Here is a 14,923-nt window from a genome sequence, read left to right as displayed (position 1 = left end):
GCACAACCACATGACCACTATTGCATTATAACAAACCGTACATTGTGGTCATGGGTGGCCAGTTTTATCTACACAACATGCAAATTCAATTAGATTGTGAACTGAACAAAAGTTGAATGCACAACTGGTTAACCATGGCCACTATTGCATTATAATAAAACATACATTGTGGTCATGGGTGGCCACACTCCAACTTTTAATTTTTGCCAACCAACTTGAAATCCTCCCTGTGAGCTTGCACTTTATATACCACTGAATTTAATGAGCAGCTTACAGGCAACGTTGGGGACAAGTTCAAGGCATGCAACCAACAGTCAATACAACACAAAGTTTTGAACCACCACAGGCACTGCTGATCAGCAATGAAAATGAGATTTTATATATGTTTGTTCATTTTACGTACTGATTCCTCAGTACAAGTTTTTTCAGTAGACAACAGACATGCACGAGACAACATAAAAAAAGATGGATTAATCATGATTCAGGGGAGGTCCTTGTCTTCAAGGAATCTGTACTCAAATGTGAATCCTTCTTTTTTTCTCTGACTCCATTTCTCAAAGTCAAAGTAAATATATGTACCCTGGAAGGAAAAAGACATTGAAGAGTCACAATAATTATTTGCTATCAAGAATAATGTTTTACTCACGAGTTGCACTGGTGCATACAGAAAAACATGTGGTATGATGCTTAGTGGCTGCAACATCTGCCAACTAGCCACTATGTCTACTTGTGGTGAGAGTTGTATGAGCTCCCTTACCATTTCATAGTCATCAGTGATGGCTTTAGGCTCCTCAAGTCTCTGAAACTACATCATATATTTTGTGTGAAATCTCCAAGATAATTTTTTGAGAGCTTTTGCTGCGAAGTACTGGGCCTTAGTCCCCTAGCAAATTAAACACAATTAAAGCTAGAAACCAAAGCATTTTAAGGTTATGAACCAAAGCATTTTAAGGTTATGATGCAGTGTTTGCTTATGAATTACTTTAGAGTTTAATTTCTTGGTTTTGTAAGAAGGGAGATATTGTTTCTATTCTTTTATGTGCCTGCACTACTCATAAGTAACTAATACAGTGCTTGCTAGCTATTTGTACGCTAACTAGATGATAAAACTTACCACAAAGGTCTTGTGGTCATAGCCAATTTCAATTGGCAAATAGCAGACTCAAATAAGAACTAAACAGTGACCTACTAGCAGTCTATGATATACTTAGAGGACTGGTCGGCTATCTTTCTTCTACTTGTACAAAGCCAACTCAATGACTGTTAATTGTTTTTTTCGAGCCGCCATGCCACTTTCCCAGATAATTTTTTGATGGAAAAGAGCATGCAATATCTAGCATATAAAATGCCGAGTCAGGACAGCTTGATTTATTACTAATTACTGCGTGGGCAAACACTGCATCATAACATGAAATATCTCCGGAACTGAAGTATTTTTGGACAACTTTTTTATATCAAAAGATAGAAATAATTAATGTGCAAAAACAATTAGACCGTAGCGGACAAATTTGTTTGAGTTCCATCGCTAAGCGAAAAGGCACCCAAAATACCCTATAATTGAGTATTAACCAGTATGTGTATTTATGTAAGCTATACGTAACCATGCATATGTTAGGTTAACTATTCAGGAATGCTGTGCCAAAGTTCCATGCCTTAGCCGAAAACAATTGGTCTTTTCTATTGCTAAGCGATTGTCCACTATAGAAAAATGCTGGTGTTATATAAACCACCACATACCCACCACCTTTGGTTGCCATGGAAATCTTTTTGGATACGTTTTAGATAATTTGTTCACCAACACAATGGTATCATCATATTTTCTTAGAAATGTTCTAATCCCAAAATATTTACATTCATGTACCAACACGCAACAAATAGCATTTATTTATTCTATAGGCTAAAGGCACTGTAGTGATAATGATCCACAGCGACTACAAATCAATGTACATGTAGAACGTTATTATGAAAGTGTTCAACAAATCAAATTCAATGGATTACATGCAATCGGTTGGGACCATGGCCAATACATTAAAAGCTCTCTAACACACCTCAAGAAGTCAATATTTTAGGTATCGTATGTAATTGTATACCAGTCTGAACTCAATAATTTAAACATTGCAAGCAGAGTACACATTCTTAAACAGTATACACAAAACTATACCTCCATATAGTAGAATACGAAGAAGAGCGAGTCTATAGATAGTCTCTGGAAGAACTCGAATGAGTCAAAGTGAGATGGAGGGTGCTGATGGTGATAGAACGGGGTGGGATACGGTGTTCTTTGCAAATACGGTCTGAATGTATGTGCACAAAGTGCTACGTAAAACATCAGCTGAAAAAAAGCAAGTAAATGTACGCCTGTAAGATTATCACAAAATACACGATGCAGACAGAAAGAACGTGGACTGAAAGTAAAGTAAAGTCAACTGTAAATTCTTCATCCTATAAGCAGGCCACCCTCTATAGTACAGTCAAGTTAATGACCTCATTACAGCCATCGTTGGTTTGTCCAAGGGTGACCGCTATAGACAAGTTTTACTGTACCGTTCAACTAGGTTGGTATAGATCTCAAATACTTCACTTGCACAAACACACACCCCCTTACCTCACTCTTTCTGAATCCGACTGATGTGGGAGGTGCTTGTACGCAGTCTCCAACATTTTGAGCTGATAAAGCCTCTCTTGAGTCAGCTGCACTGGACCCAGGGGCATAACTCCTAGCAGAGGCATGATCTGGGTATCTGTGCGACCTGCCGATGTCTCCTCCGAAGCACGACTGCTGAAAGACTCTAACAGAGCTGGAGAGATTGCAGCCATTACTAAAGCAGGTGGAAGTGTAGTACAAATTTAAAATGGAATTACTCTAAAAACAAAATTAATTGGGGCGAGCGTAGCGAGCCCTAACGTAGTGACGACGGTATAAAATTTCTCTGTATGTATGTATGTATGTGTGGTACGTACGGCCTGATAGCCGGTTTTTAGACACGCGGCCCTTACCAATTTCGTGTATTCCTCGTGTATTTTGCACAACTGGAGGCATAAGAAAAGTTGCATAAAATGAATCCTGACAACGAATGCAAACAAGAAAGACTTCAAATAAGGAGGGATCGAGAGAGACAAGCAAGAGCCCAAGAAACAGCTGAAGAGAAAGAAGTCAGGCTAGCCAAACGCAGAGAAAAGCACAGGGCACTCAAGATTCAAGGTAACCATTGCACTGGATGCCAATAGAGCATCCCAGCAACTGAGACGGGACACAGAGACTCCTGAGGCCAGGCAGGCACGCCTACAGCAAATGGCTGCTTCCACCCAAACCAGCAGAGCTTCAGGTAAGTACAGGCGGCGTACAGGTGATATAAACCAGTGTAATTTTCATTACAGATACTCCTGAGGCCAGACAGGCACGCCTACAGCAAATGGCTGCTTCAACTCAAACCAGCAGAGCCTCGGGTAAGTGCCACTGACAAGTGGCGTTCATGATGATAAGCCAGTGTATTTTTTCTACAGAGACTCCTGAGGCCAGACAGGCACGCTTGGAACAAGACTGACAGGCATAGGTATTCACAACACATAGATGTGAACCACCTGTACTGCTAACACGCTCGCCCCATGACACCTTGTGTCACCCTAGTACTGTAAACAACAAGAGAGATTGCAGCCATTACTAAAGCAGGTGGAAGTGTAGTACACATTTACAATGGAATTACTAAAAACAAAATTAATAAGCAATACAATCATTCTTACAATGATAACAAAACAATTCAATACATAGTTATTGTACATGTACAGTAATAGTTGTACCATGGCCAGCTAGGGTGTATTGGATTTGTTCCCAAGGGCATTTCTATGAGCCCTTGAGAGAACATACACAACTGCACGAAGGTTCAATCTAATATACACTAATTAAGATAGCCACATTGGGTACATTCCGTTGTTATCCGGATCCGCCAGACACCGGTGTATGGGAGAGTATACGGAGGTTTTCAATTGATATTGATATTTTAACACATCATGGTATACATGTAACTTATCAGTTTTACACTCACGTCGCATTTGTTCTGAGCTCTGTTCCCCAGGCCTACTCTCGAGGCCCATCACTGCTTCCAAACCACTTCCTCTACTGCTAGTGACTGGTGTGCCAGATGAGGCTACTACCTGGGCTGCTATGGACTTAAGTGAGGAGAGCTGACCCACGACACCAGGCCCTGCATCCCGCTCACCCATAGAGACGGCAGAGCAGTCTGCTGTAGGAAGGGTTGCTATATATACAGCACGTGCATGCATACATGTACATGTATGTTAAACACTAAGTCACGTAACAACAGAAATTGACTCTATAAACTTGTAGTGGAGTGGTCTACAGCAGTAGAACTGTGGGGGCAGGTTTAAACAATAATGGTTTAAAGTTCTAAGAATCTTATCAGGATTCATGCACTCTTGATCTTATCCATTGTCAAATTTGATTGAACACACAATGCATAAATAGCAGCTGTGTACTCAACATTGCAGGGAATGTGTACTATCAACCAGAGACATCAGAATCAACCACATGTGTGCAACAAACAACATACCTCTGGCGACATGAAGGCTGCTGATGTGAGCCCTGCAAAGGAAGTGGGGTGTGTTGGTAGAACTCCTGTAAAGTTAGCGAAAGTTGGCTGTGCCACTGTGAAGGTAGTGGGGAGTGCTCCTGTGAGGGGGGTGGGCTGCGAGGGGAAGGCAGAAGTGAGAGGGGAGTTGGAGATGGGAGGTTGTGAGGGGAAGGCGGCAGACTGAACCAGAGGAGAATTACAGGACAGAGGAGGCGAGTTGACAGGTAGTGTCGGTGAGAGACCTGAATACACAAGTAGACCCTTGAACAAATGTACGTACAATGCTGGGTATTCACCTAAACAAACATACAGCACATGAATATCTAAAAACCAACGAACAGATACAATGTACAGATAACCAAGGGACGGACAGCTTTGTGCCGTGTCTAGTTAGAGCAAAACCACCACATACATGTACATGAACATCATACATGTACATGAACATCATACATGTATGCTCTTATTGTCACTAGTATTATTACCCACCTGTGCTAGTAGAAGACGAAAATAGTCCATTGCCGAAGGCTGCTCCTAAACTTCCTGGAACTACCTCCAGACCGTCATCACCCGCTGCCATCCACACTGGGAGATTTGAACCTCCTGATGGAAACTGATTAAAGCCAGGACTTTGAGCAGCGACCATAGGATTTTCTGCTAACTCCACACCACTACCAACAGGTGCCAGTGGCATTGGCGAGAGAGCGTGACCACAAATGCATCTTGATGTGACGTAGTGGAGGGCTGTGCGGTTGTTGGAGGTTGAGAGGGCGTTCTATGAGGGGTTGGTTGTGTGATTGTGGTGGAGATGAGGGGAGAGAGAGCTCCGACCGAGGAATGGGTAGAGGAGGGAGGCCGCACACCAGTGTCCACTACTAGGGGGCTTGGTTCTGACACAGGGGCTGCACAATGTAAAACCATGCAATGAATGTGAACAGTTAAGTCAGAGACCAAGTGTTTTTGTAAAGCCCAAAAGAACAACTTACTTGAATGTGCTCCCCCGCTGTTACTGGATGCTCCACTGTGTGTATCTGCTATACCTGGAGAGACCAGATGGTGAGGAGCATATATTGACTACCAGATTATTGTGACAATTTACAGCACTTACTGGAGCTGGTATGAGTCAATGACTGGGAGTCTTGCGAGAGAGAGGCAGAGAATGATGAGGCACTGCTGGACCGACTGTGCTCAGAGCGGTGGGATGTTTGGGAACCTACAGTACAACCGGATATTTATATGTTAATTTGATGACCCTGTACCAGGGAAAACACTGTATGAGAAGTGGTTGCTAAACAATGTTCTTAAAACTAGAGAAGTGTTGTAAACAGTTAGTAATAATGCTACTGACAGTTTACAACAGTGCCGTAGAAAGTACAAGCTAGCTTACTCTATATATAGCTGAATCAATTCTCTTATATCCTTCGCATAATTATGCCTCGATGTGTGCATGCGCAAGCAAGGTATACTGTAGTGTGTAGCGTGTTACAGCTGCTCAATGATAAATCAATTGCAAATAAGACTTTCTATGAGGCATGGGCTTCTAGTCACGTTTTCTTGGATCTATTGGTAGCTGCAAGAGTGAGAAAAAAGATGCAAGGCCACACTGTTCATTGCAGCCATCAAGTTTCGACATCCTTTTTAGCAACAATCATAGTTAATCATTTCCCACTCTTTTTCACCATTCTGTGCTCTTTATGCATGTCATTTGTGTACAAATGCAGAGGCATAAATGTAAATTGTAATTGTACATGTGTGTATTTTACTAGTACTGTAAGCATAAAGCTTTGGCTCCTCCACCAAGGCATCAGAAACGCTTCAATTCAAGGGCAAAATACCTGCAGCTGAGCATGTGCTTAAAATAAAGACATGCAGTCCAGTTTCTACGATAGTGTACATTTATGTCAATCGGGAATTGCAACTTAAAAGGAAATTAGAATGAAGGGTGCTGCAATCCGGCTGGAGCAAGGCTTTGAGAATGCGGCAGCTGTAAGTTATGCACAGGAACTAGGGTAACGAGTGTTGCAAGCGTGCGCTTGCTAATGCCTCTCGCCATGTTATGCTTTCGCTCAAAAAGTACTAGAGCGATATATAGTAGTTTCTATAATGAATTTTACATTAAAGTTAGCTTAGGCCACTGTTAGTTGCATACTTGTTTCAGATCAACCTCCCTCCTCAGTTTTGCTCATCTCCTCAATTAAGTCATTATTGCTGATGTCAGCCATTATTTGAGGTCAAAGTTCTTTTTTTTGCTGGACATTACATTATTTTACCATGTACCATGTGCAAGTTGTGCACCAAAGAGAGCCAGTGCGTAAAAAAAATTAATGACTCCGTCCTTTTGTGTATTTATATCACTATTGTTTTGTAGAGCTATAGTTCATTAACTGAAGAGTGGGAGGAAAAGAATGAGAAAATGATGTTTTTTGTGGTTTTGCTGTTGTTACAACTTTTTTCATGCAATGCTTGTCCTATTCATAATAATCGTCAACTAGCTAACATTCGATCCCCAAATATACTCGCTATTCATTAGGTGACTACTATACATACATGTACCGGTACATGCTCACCAGACGCTGATGTTGAGAGCCCTCTCCCGCCGCTGACTGACCACTACCACTGTCCTCCTCGGCTGGAGTAGTGCTACTGCTGGTTGTGTCAGAGGGCAGTGCAGACGTCAAAGTGGTGGGTGAAGAGTTTACATGCCCCATGTATCGAGTCGAGAAAAACAAGACATTGGTCAATTACACACAAGCTCTACACAGGCTCTGCCAATACAACAAGTGGTTGTGACACATACATTTTATTGATGTACAAAAACCATGCATATGTTATACACATTCTGTTTAGCCGTCTCCATGTTCAAAACGAAGCACAAGTGCAGACGACGCTAAACAGCACTTCATAAAAGAGAGTGTCCAAACGTAATGTATGTGTTCAGAATACAGGTATATATATACCTGTGTTCAAACACTTACCTGCTGCAGAATAGGCAGGGCCCGGTGGAGGTTGGGCTTGCTTGCTATTGGACCCTCCTTTTTGATTACTGCCATTTGGGGATGACACACTATAGACGTCCTCGTGCTACTGCTACCTAGAGAATTGGGTCTTCCTGTCGTAGGGGTGATCGCCAACTTTAAGGGTACACTAACTGACACCCTAGATGACCCACTGGTAGAACCCGAGGATGCAACGATGGGGGTTCCTTTACTTATGTTAAAATAGATATAAATATGACTATACATGTAGATCTGGCTGTGACACATGCACTTTTTTTGTAGACAGTGATCTTACGGATTTCAGAATTGCTGCAAAAGAACCCAACCTAGCTTCCCCCCCTCAAAGAGAAATGATGGGTCTACTGGACACATCACTCTGACCACTCGGAGCAAGAAAACACTTAGAACACAGTTTCACAAACACCCTGTGGAATTATCACCTCGCAAATTCTTGGGGCAAGGTGTTGCTCTGACTGAACATTTTTATGCATCAGTTGGACCCACACAAACTCAGTAACTTTAACTAACTCACATGATGTATTGCACTTGCATTTTTACTGAATATTACTTAACCATTACAAATTTGTAGCCAAGTAAAATTAACGAGGAATGATGTGCTTAAATGATTATAGGTTCTTGTGTGATGAGTAGATCTAAAACAGCCATCACTGCACTGCGTGCACTATATGTACTTAGTTGGAGGTAAGTTTAATTGAATTCCAGGCTATAATGGCATGTGTGTATAGGTGCACGTAATACTGTCCAACCTCCTCTGTTATAAATCTTTGAGTTCACTGTCCATTCGATTGACGAGTGCAACTGCTTAAAGTACGTATCCAGCCCTACCTTGTTATATCCACATAATTATGAATAATTTATTACGTGATGGCCTTCAATGCAGGCCTGTTGGACGACCAAGCATCAATATCAATATAGCATGAGTGGGTGTGGGGATAAGGCTAAAAATCTTTTGACCCTGACTATCCTCCTCTGACTGCACACATATACAGCTATCAGGTCTACTTACGTATGACTGCATGCAACACATCACAATATTCTAATGTATACTTACGTCGACAAGATGGAGCCATTCCAGACTACGTCTGATCACTTCTACACCTCACTAATGATGACCGGACCAGCCTGTATCCATAGTGACAGCTGTATGTACCAATTCCATCGAGGTAATACTTGTTCACAGCTACGTTGCCCATTGCCAGGAGATCATAGACTAGGACACCGTATTCCTGTAGGACGGTGTCAGTGGAATTCTTGATTATATACCAGTCAGAACACGTATGATTATTATAACTGCATAACGGTATTATTACCTTCTAATTATTTTACTATTAAAAACGGGTACTGTAGGCGCATATTAAGTGGGATATGAGCGCTTATAATTGGAGAGTGCGTTTAATAAGTGTGCGCCATTTACAAAACAATGAAATGCAGAACTCGTGCTCAATGGCTCTTTATGCAGCTGCTGAGTTTACCTTGCTATAGATGTAAAAAGTGTCTGCTATATTAGAATGAAAGCACCACAGGTGCTGATGCCTCGGTGGAGATGCCAAAGCTACATAACATGAAGCTACTAATAGCTTTTATACTGATGAACATTTTTGCTTTTGCTGCATGCAAACTCAAAGAGTGGGTAATGATCGACCATGATTGTTGGTAAAAACGATCGATGCCAAAAGTTCAAGTCTAAAGTTAATGGCTGCCATCAACAGAGCCTTGCAGCTCTCTTCCGCACTCTTGCAGCTACCAATAGCTAGCGTTCTAGTGCAGAGCTAACTACTAAGTAGAGTAGTAACACTCGGTAAACAAGTTTGGCTACGTGCTCTTCTGAAAAGGCTGCAATGGCATTCCAAGTAAGCAAAACTAGGCATAACTTGAGAACAAAGCATTATTTTGCAAATCCACGAATTAAAATCCAAGTAAACATGACTAGAAGCCTATAGAAACTCTTACTTGCACTTGATTCATCCTTGAGCAGCTGTAGCAGTCTACACAGACAGACAGACAGACACACACACAGACACACAAACACACTACCGTATACCTCGCTTGCGCATGCGCACCGAGGCATAATAAAGAAAAATTGTCTGGATTTAATAATAGTTACTTAAGAAAGTTTAATTATCATAATTATATTGAAAAATTAATTTTGTAGTGAATCTTGAGTCAACTGTCCATTCGATTAACTAGTGCGACTGTTTTCACGAATTTAGCGATAGCAAGCTACATGCACACATATTGAAGGCTTTTATTAAGACATGTCATGTGATGGCTAAGCTTCTACGCAGGTCTGTTGGACGACCAAGCATTAGAAGTAAGAGTGGGGACAAGGCTAGACATGTGACTGTAACACATATATTATATATACAGCTACATGTATATCAGGTCTACTTACGTATTGAAATAACAGTTGACCTTTTTTAGCAACATTTTCTGGTTACTTTTCTTATTTCCCTCTACTTCAAAATCCTGTATGACACCCTGCAACACATTATATAGCTACAGTATAGATCTCGCTATTCCGGCTCTCTGAAAGTACGGCCACCTCGATTTGGTTTAGCACGGATTGCTAGCTAGCTAGCTAGATGTTTACTGCACAAAACTCGTTCAGAAATACAGCCACTCGTTATTCCGTAAACCCGGCCAGTTCTGGCTGCCCCAAACTAGGTAATTTTATACGTTTATTACGCCCGAAAATGACGTTATGGTTTGGCAGATAAAATTGAATTACACTGATTAATTATCCTCAAGTACAAAATTAGTGATTAGATTTGAGGTAGAGTCGTTTTTTAGCTGCGGCTATTTCTTAAATGCGGCCACCTTGCTATTCCGGCCAAGCTGCACTGTCTCATGGGGGGAGAGTCTACTGTATAGGTCTACTTACGTTGACAAGATGGAGCCGTTCCGGACCATGTTTGATCACTTTTACACCTCACTGATGATGACCCGTCCAGCCTGAATCCATAGTGACAGCTGTATGTACCAGTTCCATCGAGGTAGTACTTGTTCACAGCCACGTTGCCATTGCCAGGAGATCGTAGACTAGGACACCGTACTCCTGTAGGACGGTGTCAGTGGAGTTCACTATGAGTCTTGATTATATACCAATCAGAACACATATAATTATTATAACTGCATAACGATATATAAAGTATTAGGTACTGTGGGCGCATATTAAGTGGGTATGAGCGCTTATAATTGGAGAGTGTGTCTAATAAGGCAAATTTCAGTGTGCGCCATTATAAAGCAGAACTCATGTTCAATGGCAGCTGCTGAGTTTACCTTGCTATAGATGTAAAAGTGTCTGCTATTAAAATTTCCCAGAAAATTATCTGGATTTAATAATAGTTAATTAAGAAGGTTTATCAATATGTATATAATCATACTGTAAAATTAATTTTGTAGTAAATAAATATTTTAGTCAACTGTCCATTCGATTAACTAGTGCGACTGTTTCCACGAATTCAGCGGTAGCAAGCTACATCTATTATTTCCACATAATTATTGTTAAGACATGTCATGTGATGGCTAAGCTTCTACACAGGTCTGTTGGACGACCAAGCATCAATAGGAGCAGAAGTGGGTGTAGGGACAAGGCTAGACATGTGACTGCAACACATATATATATACAGCTACATGTAATTAGGTCTACTTACGTATGACTGCACGCAACACATTAATGATTATATTGCTACAGTATAGACTCTCGCTGTTCCGGCTCTCTGAAAGTATGGGCACCTCGATTTGGTTTGGAACGGATTGCACAAAACTCGTCCAGAAATGCAGCCACTCTTTATTCCGTAAACTGGCCAGTTCTGGCTGCCTCAAACTAGGTAATTTTATACATTTATTACGCCTGAAAATGATGTTTTGGGTGTGGTTTGGCAGATAAAATTGAATTACACTGATTAATTATCCTCGAGACAGAAGTTCACGGAACCACAAAATTAGTGATTAGATTTGAGGTAGGGTCGTTTTTAGCTGTGGCTATTTTCTGAAATGTGGCAACCTCGCTATTCCGGCCAAGCTGCACTGTCTCATGGGGGGGGAGAGTCTACTGTATAGGTCCACTTACGTTGACAAGATGGAGCCGTTCCGGACCACGTCTGATCACGTTTACACTTCACTGATGATGACCCGACCAGCTTGTATCCATAGTCACAGCTGTATGTACCAAATCCATTGAGGTAACGCGAGCTCACAGCCACTTTGCCATTTACAGAAGATCGTAGACTAGGACACTGTATTTCTGTAGGAATTAAATGGTTTGAGCTTTGAGCCACACATTCACTATACGTATATATACCTACCGCTACTAATATTGATATTTGGCAGTATAATAAGTTGCTTAGTAACAAAAGTTCTGAGAAGCAAATATTTGACCACGTACGTACAGGAAGGCTAGTGGTGTCAGTAAGGCCATAACTATGTCTCGATTACCAAGAATACTCTTATAATAAGCATAGTGGGAACTGATGCCGCAGCTTTCACTGGTGAATAATGCATGTGGAATGAATGATGCAAAAAGATCGACCATGATTGCTACTAAAAAGGGACGCTGTAAGTTCAAAGTCCATGGCTGCTGCTTCTTATCATAGTGTAGCTTTTATTCACTCTTGCAGCTGATAGCACAGTAGTTCAGACCCAACTACGAAGACTAGTAGAAAGCAAACAACTTTTGCTACGCACGATTCTGAAGAAACTGCAACGGTCTACTACACTACACATACCCATTAGCTATTTCGATTACCAATAAACACAGCATTGACCATGTAAGCAATTATTAAGGAGCCGTAGTGGGCGTGGAGACAGGCTAGTGAGTGATAATGGTCAATTAGCAATTAGAATTGCACCACACATGTCGTACCTCATCCGGTAAATTATAAAATTGACTAGTTGCTTGTCGCGCCCTTAATTCTGAAAAAGGTACCTTCACGAAGGTAGTGTATTTTAGCCACTGTATATACCCTATCTGAAAGAACGTGAAATCTCTTAAGGAGAAACCCCACCCAAAGGTCATTTGACCTATGACCTCTAAGAATCCAAGCCAGCTAAGTAACGATACTCATCATTCGTGTTCCTAGGGATTAAGAACCTAAATAGGTTTAGATGCCTGGCTAGTGTCAATGTCAAGTTGAGGTTTTGTGCATGCTCAAAAGTATACCAGGAGCACATGAGTAGATGGAGCGTCTTATTATACGCGGAAATGATAATATCGTCCTGCATGTACAAAACATTGCCATAATCCAACATTAAATAGATCAACCGCGTTATCAGCCGCGTACGTACAGAGCACATTACAAACAAGGAAATTAGTTACCTTGACAATTTTCGTGAGTATTAATTTCTGCGAATGAGAGTAAAATCGCAAAAGTTTGTTACTCCGCAGATTATTGGAAAATGCAATGAATCTCTTTAAAACCACTTGCGAGTATTAGAAACGTTATAAATAACTCACAACTTGAGCAGGATTTAATACCAGTTAGTGAGCTAAACAGTGAACTGAAAATGCAATCTGTGAAAATATGGTAGACAATATTGCTTTCGCAATACTATGACACTCCATCTACTTATATGCTCCTGTTAACAAAGGCGTCCCTTATTTGGCCTTGTTTCCACCCCCTCTTTTTATCAGTAGCATTTTATCTCATCTAACTGACTTAGTCGTTTTCTTGCATGGTCAATTTGAAGCCAGCTTAAAAGTATTCATATTCAAGAATGCAGTGGTAGCAGATTATGTTAAGATAATTATGTCATGTGATGGCCTTGTACGCAAGCCTGTTGACGACCATGCACCAATTAATAGTAGTGTGTGGACAAAGCTTGAATGTGACTTAATAGTGTACAAAATAACTTTTCAAAATTGCTAGGCCATTTGTCAGACCAAGTAACATATTGGTTGGACATATCACTAATTTGCTAGGACATGCACATCGCTGCACTATACATACATGTAACTATACTCTATACGATTCTTTCTTATTTACATTTTCTTTTCTTTTCTTAGACTCAAGACTAGAGCTAGAGAACTTGAACTGTGTCCCCTACTAATTTGCTAGGACATGCACAGCACTATATACACATGTAACTATACTCTATACTGTGTACAATTCTTCTGGTGTTTATAATTATGCCGGTGCGCATGCGCCCAAGCGAGGTATACGGTAGTGTGTTTGTGTGTGTGTGTATCTGTTTGTGTGTGTGTGTGTAGACTGCTACAGCTGCACAAGGATCAATGAAGTGTAAGTAAGAGTTTCTGTAGGCTTCTAGTCATGGATTTTAATTTGTGGATTTGCAAAATAACGCTTCGTTCTCAGGTTATGCCTAGTTTTGCTTACTTGGAATGCCATTGCAGCCTTTTCAGAAGAGCATGTAGCCAAACTTGTTTACTGAGTAAGTACTAATTCGATTTTGCAATTTTATTGTTGAAAATTGATCAAAGTTCGCATATGTTTGATACTAGCAAAACATTCTAGTAAACATGGTAAATAAATACATATCAGGTTTCAAACGCGTAGCGAATGACATTGGGTACAAGCCATGGTTGGGTTCATCATGGTGATACGCATGCTCTCTCTTTTGCAAGTATTATTTTGTTTGTGATCTTGCAAAAACTCGTAATTCGCAAGCAAAAGAGTCTTGCATTTGAAACCCGGTATACAGTATGTATAATAATTATACATAATGACTTACTAATGCAGTTTGGATGAGTACCAGTGTATTCATTACAGCAATGTGGGATGTGCCGTTCCGCTGTTCTATGCTTAGTTATATACCTGTATAAACAGAGACTGCATATAAGACTGTATATAGCTATAATCTGGTCAGGCATGATGTCTTATGCTCTACATGGAGATTGCACTGTCATCAATTATTTTATACTCGCCTTGTTGCATGACAACGACGCCACTTCCACCAACCGCAACGGTAAGAATATACTTCAGGCTCACTGTAAGATTCTAAAAACGTTTCAGTCGATGTACACATCCTGCAAAACGAGTTAGAGTAAATCTGGAACGCCTAGCCTATATAGTGAGTAGCTACCTACTGCCTACATGTTACTAGCAGAATCTTCTATTTTACACATTACCTACCTATCCTGAGCAGAGCTGCACATAACAAGCAGTCCAACTGCAACCAGGCACACATGTAGCAGATGCAGACATTTCATTCTTCACAAATGAAGAGTAGAGGTATACAGTCAGTCGGTGGTCAAAACTTGAAGATCAACCTCAACCCCTTATAATTACAAAATGTGATTTTAACTGTCATAATTATAGATGCACCACCCCAAAATTATATGCTCCATAATTAAGTATTATA

At 40.8% G+C, this 14,923-nt stretch overlaps 1 protein-coding gene and 1 long non-coding RNA gene across 6 annotated transcripts; one reads left to right on the top strand and one right to left on the bottom strand.

Moving 5' to 3' along the window:
- Positions 1–293: 293 nt before the first annotated feature.
- LOC135351776 (CCR4-NOT transcription complex subunit 3-like) lies at positions 294–14,876 on the bottom strand. 5 transcript variants are annotated; one of them, XM_064550868.1, is made up of 15 exons: positions 14,695–14,854; positions 14,487–14,588; positions 14,294–14,376; positions 11,676–11,849; positions 10,485–10,658; positions 7,154–8,829; positions 5,695–5,799; positions 5,573–5,626; positions 5,076–5,488; positions 4,569–4,831; positions 4,044–4,241; positions 2,606–2,819; positions 2,162–2,294; positions 758–883; positions 294–580 (listed from the first exon to the last, which is right to left on the bottom strand). In XM_064550868.1, the coding sequence occupies exons 11-14, from the start codon at positions 4,219–4,221 to the stop codon at positions 806–808; spliced, it is 603 nt and encodes a 200-aa protein (XP_064406938.1). In that variant the 5' UTR covers positions 4,222–4,241; positions 4,569–4,831; positions 5,076–5,488; positions 5,573–5,626; positions 5,695–5,799; positions 7,154–8,829; positions 10,485–10,658; positions 11,676–11,849; positions 14,294–14,376; positions 14,487–14,588; positions 14,695–14,854; the 3' UTR covers positions 294–580; positions 758–805. The 5 variants fall into 5 exon arrangements, with proteins under 5 accessions (XP_064406938.1, XP_064406937.1, XP_064406941.1 ...); XM_064550867.1 differs by lacking the exons at positions 294–580; positions 758–883 and having other exon boundaries at positions 2,192–2,332; positions 2,606–2,798; positions 4,044–4,238; positions 14,695–14,876; XM_064550871.1 differs by lacking the exons at positions 294–580; positions 758–883 and having other exon boundaries at positions 2,192–2,332; positions 14,695–14,860.
- On the top strand, positions 3,237–3,578 carry LOC135351780 (uncharacterized). Its single transcript, XR_010399507.1, has 3 exons — positions 3,237–3,326; positions 3,379–3,447; positions 3,505–3,578. It is a non-coding gene; the product is annotated as an uncharacterized LOC135351780 (long non-coding RNA).
- Positions 14,877–14,923: the final 47 nt, after the last annotated feature.

The sequence above is a fragment of the Halichondria panicea genome, chromosome 17 (genome assembly GCF_963675165.1).
Source record: "Halichondria panicea chromosome 17, odHalPani1.1, whole genome shotgun sequence".
In the NCBI taxonomy this organism is placed as follows: domain Eukaryota; kingdom Metazoa; phylum Porifera; class Demospongiae; order Suberitida; family Halichondriidae; genus Halichondria; species Halichondria panicea.
The sequence above is the reverse complement of the archived record's forward strand: the minus strand, read 5'-3'. Positions and strand labels throughout refer to the sequence as shown.